The sequence below is a fragment of the Castanea sativa genome, chromosome 3, assembly GCF_040712315.1.
Source record: "Castanea sativa cultivar Marrone di Chiusa Pesio chromosome 3, ASM4071231v1".
Classification (NCBI taxonomy): Eukaryota; Viridiplantae; Streptophyta; class Magnoliopsida; order Fagales; family Fagaceae; genus Castanea; species Castanea sativa.
In genome coordinates this window covers 58302305-58307201 of record NC_134015.1, presented here as the reverse complement: position 1 = coordinate 58307201, position 4897 = coordinate 58302305, and the positions used below count along the sequence as shown (strand labels likewise).

General features: G+C 31.6%; 1 protein-coding gene across 1 annotated transcript; it reads right to left on the bottom strand.

Annotated features, from left to right (window-relative positions):
• Positions 1-574: 574 nt before the first annotated feature.
• On the bottom strand, positions 575-1823 carry LOC142629239 (F-box/kelch-repeat protein At3g23880-like). Its single transcript, XM_075803196.1, has 2 exons — positions 876-1823; positions 575-775 (listed from the first exon to the last, which is right to left on the bottom strand). The coding sequence occupies exons 1-2, from the start codon at positions 1821-1823 to the stop codon at positions 575-577; spliced, it is 1149 nt and encodes a 382-aa protein (XP_075659311.1).
• Between the last annotated feature and the right edge of the window lie 3074 nt (positions 1824-4897).

The window sequence follows — 4897 nt, the reverse complement described above, 5'->3', positions numbered from 1 at the left end:
TGAAATTCATTTTTTATACTAAATTAATTCACTTTGCATAAAATTCTAAAATTTATATTAGATGAGACACATGGCACAAAATTATCCTCTAATTAAATTCCAATTTAAAGCTTAATTGGATTTTCTCTCTGCTTTACCTATTATTATTATTATACACACACACACACACATATATATATATATATATATATATATATATATATATATAACTTTTTAAGGCCCTAGTTTTTACATGTATAGCTATACTTCAACTAACTTTAAGTAAATAAACTTATCAAAATACTTTCAGTAATTAAAAATAAGCTTTTAACAAAAAAAAATGCATCCAAATAAGCAAATGATTAACTAACTCTCACTCTAGCTTGACCTAGAATCACTACTAAAACAGAATTTTTTTTTTTTCCAATAGAAACATCAAATAGATTAATAACCAAAATGATCCACATAATTTTATCTCCCCAAAATTCTATCAAACTCCAATGTATAAAAAACTAACAATTTACTAATCCATCTAAAACTACAAATTACAATATACTAATCCATCTAAAACTAAAAATTACAAAGATTGAATAGGCTAGGATACAATAAGTTGCAATATGTCATACAGATCATTAGGAGCTTGATTATATTGAAATACATATCCACCAGTGAATGAAACCAGGCTCTCCACGTAAACTCTAGCATGCACTTTGTGGTTAGAGTTTAGAAGCCCTCTAAACGGAAGATTCTTAATTTCTTGAGTACCAATATTGTACAAGAATATTTCCTTGTCTATCTTTAGATAGCAGAAAAAGTTCATCATCTTTGGCAAATCCAAGTGGTCTCTCAATTCCTAATTGAGGTGCGGTAACTACAAGTTGTTTGGTCCAAGATACCTTAACCCCAAATTCACACATCACCCATATATCAAAAACGTCCCCCAAGGTCTCTTCTCTCTTATCAACAAAAACCACAGCAAGGCATCCATTGAATGCAGCAAAAAATTTATGCTTCTCACGAAGAACATTGTCCAACTCTGGCAACTTTGTTATTTGAAACACCTCATTGCCCATGTCAAAGGATACAATTATCTCATTAAATTCAAACCGGTTGAGCTTGTCCACGAGTACAATGAGCCAATGATGAACTCCATTCAAGTATATTCCATTCTGATAATGATCAAAACGAATGACTGAATGATCAAAAGCAGGGTTGATTTGCGTCCAAGAATCAGTACTTAGGGTGTATACATGAACACACGAGTCCATGTATATGAATGAATTGCCATAATTCCAGTAGACGGTGCAAATACCAACCGCCTTGTAGTCATCAGTATTGTGATCATAACCAAATGCAAAACAACAATCAAAATCTGATATTGGAAGATAGGTAGCTGGAAAAATAAAATTAGGATAGGAAACGAGCTTATATTGTCTGATTGCTGGATTCCATAACACAAAGCCATTGAACCCAACAAAGTAACCAGCGAGACAAATTATGCCGTTGATGCAAACACACATGTGGGGTATGTGGGTGGTTATGGCGGCCATATTCATCCTCTCTACTTCTTCATCATCATCATCATTGGGATGTGGATGCAAGGATATGAAATACCTTGAGGTGTTAGGAGATCCCCAGATATTGTAGTCCATTCTCTCAACGAGAAGACTTGGTTGCGTTTGAGAACAACGGTAGTAGTGATGTTTTGCAATGAAATTTCGGCTTTGAAAAAGATTGGACCATGACTTTTTTACGCACTTGAAACGTATCACAGATTTCACTGGAAGCCTTGACAAGATCTCTTCCAGCAAGTCTTGCGGTAAATAGAAACTAGAACTCTCCATCCTTCACACAGTCGCTGATTTTTACAAAAAATATGCGTAGTACATATAAACACTGTGAAACGTTTGTATTTGTGTAATTTTCATGCGGGTAGGAAAAGAATTATATTCGTACTTAACTTCTTATGCAAACATAATTATAATAAACTAACAAAAAAATTCTACTCATACTTAACTTCTTATTCTCTATTTCTTGAAATTCCAAAAAGAAATAGAGAATGAATTGAAATCTAATTCATAAACACATCATCAATATAACGGTGTTGATTTGCCTCCAGAAATCAGTACTTAAGGTGTAAACAACTAAACATAAACAAAATTGTATTTGTCGTCTATGATTGAAAGTTCAGTAGATCTCCTGTAAGTGATAGTTCTAATCACCTTGTAGTCATTAGAATTGTGATCACAATTAACCAAATGCAACGCAATGATAATTTTTTATTTTTTATTTTTTATGGAAGATTGGCAGAGAATCAAGAAAAATAGCATAGGAACGACCTTAATATATGGTCAGATTTTGGTTTTATTCTACTATTTTTGGTTATATTTTAGCCAATCAAGATCCACACTAATGTTATAGAATTCTACTACGATATATACTAGAATGCATGTTTACGACAATTACACTTTATAAAATTGCCTTGTCGGCTTTAATTTTATTGAATATTATTATTTTCTAAAATAAATCAAAATAAAAAAAACTCCGATTTTTATTGATTTTTATTTTTATTTTTTGGGTTTTTGTTTGGGAGGTAGATAAAACTCCAAGTTTTCTGTTTGAGTCCGCGCGTCAACTATCATTGATTTTTTTTTTTTTTTTGGTCTTAAACGATTTTGGTTTATTGTAAGCGTCTGGCTATGAACCAAGTGTAGTCCATTGCTTTGTAAAAATAGGTTCTGAATTTGGATGTATAGTTGTTGCTCCTTGGTCTTTTCCCATATAGCTTCATCATGAACCAACTATCATATTCATATACGTTTCTCAAAAAAAAAAAAAAACTATCATATTCATATATTTATCTAAACATGACAAAACAGGTCAGAATTTGTTGACCCAACTCAACCCGAAAAATACTTGATTCAAACTTGAATTTTTGACCCGAAGCAAAAACGGGTTAACCCCTGACCTAACCTGTGTTTTGCAGGTCAACCTAACCCAACCCGTGACCCGAACCATTTTTAAATTTTTTTTTTTAATAAAATAAAATTAAGACAATATTAGTTTAATTGTTTCTTGCAAGTGAGCATTAAGAAAACAATTGAGAATTATACATGACTGCAAACAAATAAATTGAAAGATGAATGGTTGAGACATTCTATAATGAGTAAAGATTTTTAGATATCAAATAGCAGAGTACCTACTAAGATAATCTGGTTACAGTAGAGTTAAAAATATATATTTAAAATTGTAGGCATGTGTGTAAAACATTCATAAGTGTAAAAATAGTGAAGTCAAAGTATCAACGAAATTAGCATAAATTATGAATGCTTAGGCTTGTTTTTATAATTCAAGTCCAAAATAAATGACTTTTCAAAATAAATTATGATATTTTCTAGAATGTGCATTGCTTAACAATAACATGATATCCATAAAAGAGATCATGTATAAATAAGTAAACAATCAAATTTTAATGTATATTCTCAAATTAAAATAGTGTCAACCACAATTAATAATAGATTATAGAATTAATTTTCAAGATTATAAATTTCTTATATGTTTTAATTCTTTGTCAAATGAGTTATCCAATAAGTCATTTGTAATTTTGTTTTATGTTTTGGGACATTGATATTGTGTAGAGATTATAAAACTTGTGTATTTGTTTTACTTATCTTCGTGCTATTTTGTATTGGTTAGTAATGTTGGGATTTGTATAATTTTAATATTATTGAACAAGTATTATTTTGTTGAGATGAGCTCATTCTTGATATGAGTGGTGAATTCAAAGCAATGTCTTTTACATTAAGTAATTTGTTGCGTGACTTTTTCAAATGTCAAATTGTTTTCTTAAATTATTCTTCCTCTCATCTTTACTTTTATTTTATTATTTTCAAGTAAATTGTTATTTAATAAATGGTTGTTTAAACATGATAATTCAACATCCAAATAAATGGAACCAGCAGTTCCCATTTCCATTACACATTAAACAAGCATCAAAAGCGAAGCTTGATTGAATAATCACATGACTTACAATGCATAGAAACTAGCTGGAGTGCCCAAGTGTAGTAGCAAAGGTCTGATTAACTAAGCCACTCTTGAACTGAGTCCTACTTTTATTAATGAGAAAGCAATCATACAAAGGAAAACAAACTTAGGCCAATTCATGCAATAATAGTCCTTGCTCAGTTTACTCATCGAATATATATATATATATATATATATATATATATATATATATATATATATATATATATATATATATTCCTTGCTCGGTTCAAATTGGCTTTTACAATTTGAAAGGTGATGATGCCAAAGAAATCACCAGTAAGCTGCAAGTACTCCCAAATCGAAGCAACACCTGCAAAAAGAAAACAGAGAACCTTGCAGAGAGCACCGGTGTGGTGCCTGCCAAAAACCCTCCGAAGGTCAAGTTAGAGTCTTTTTCTTAACCCTAGAGTGCCAGAGTCGAGTTAATTATGCCTACCTTGATGCGAGGGTTTCTGGGGTATTTATGGTGGTGTAGGGTTATCACTCCTGCCTTGGACAAGAAACCCTATCCTTTTAGGATAATACTTCTTTCGATCCTACATTTCTTATAGAGTTCTTTTCCATATAGGACTCTTTTATTATGGTCAAACGTGTAAAGCAAGAACTCCCTGTGTTCACAATTTTGTGGAGATAAAGCAAAGCTAAGTCAAACATATCAGTACCCAACGGATACCGAATGTTGACACCATCCAATACGTATCCTTGTGGTATCGATCCGTCGACCTACCTAATGTCGACACCACTCCGTCGTGCTTTATGAAGAAAGATCCGTCTCATATTTTTATCCTCTTCAAAAGGCTAATGCCCAAATCAGACAAAACAAATCTGGTAACTCCATTATATGCATGATCAACTCAAACTTCTTAGTACA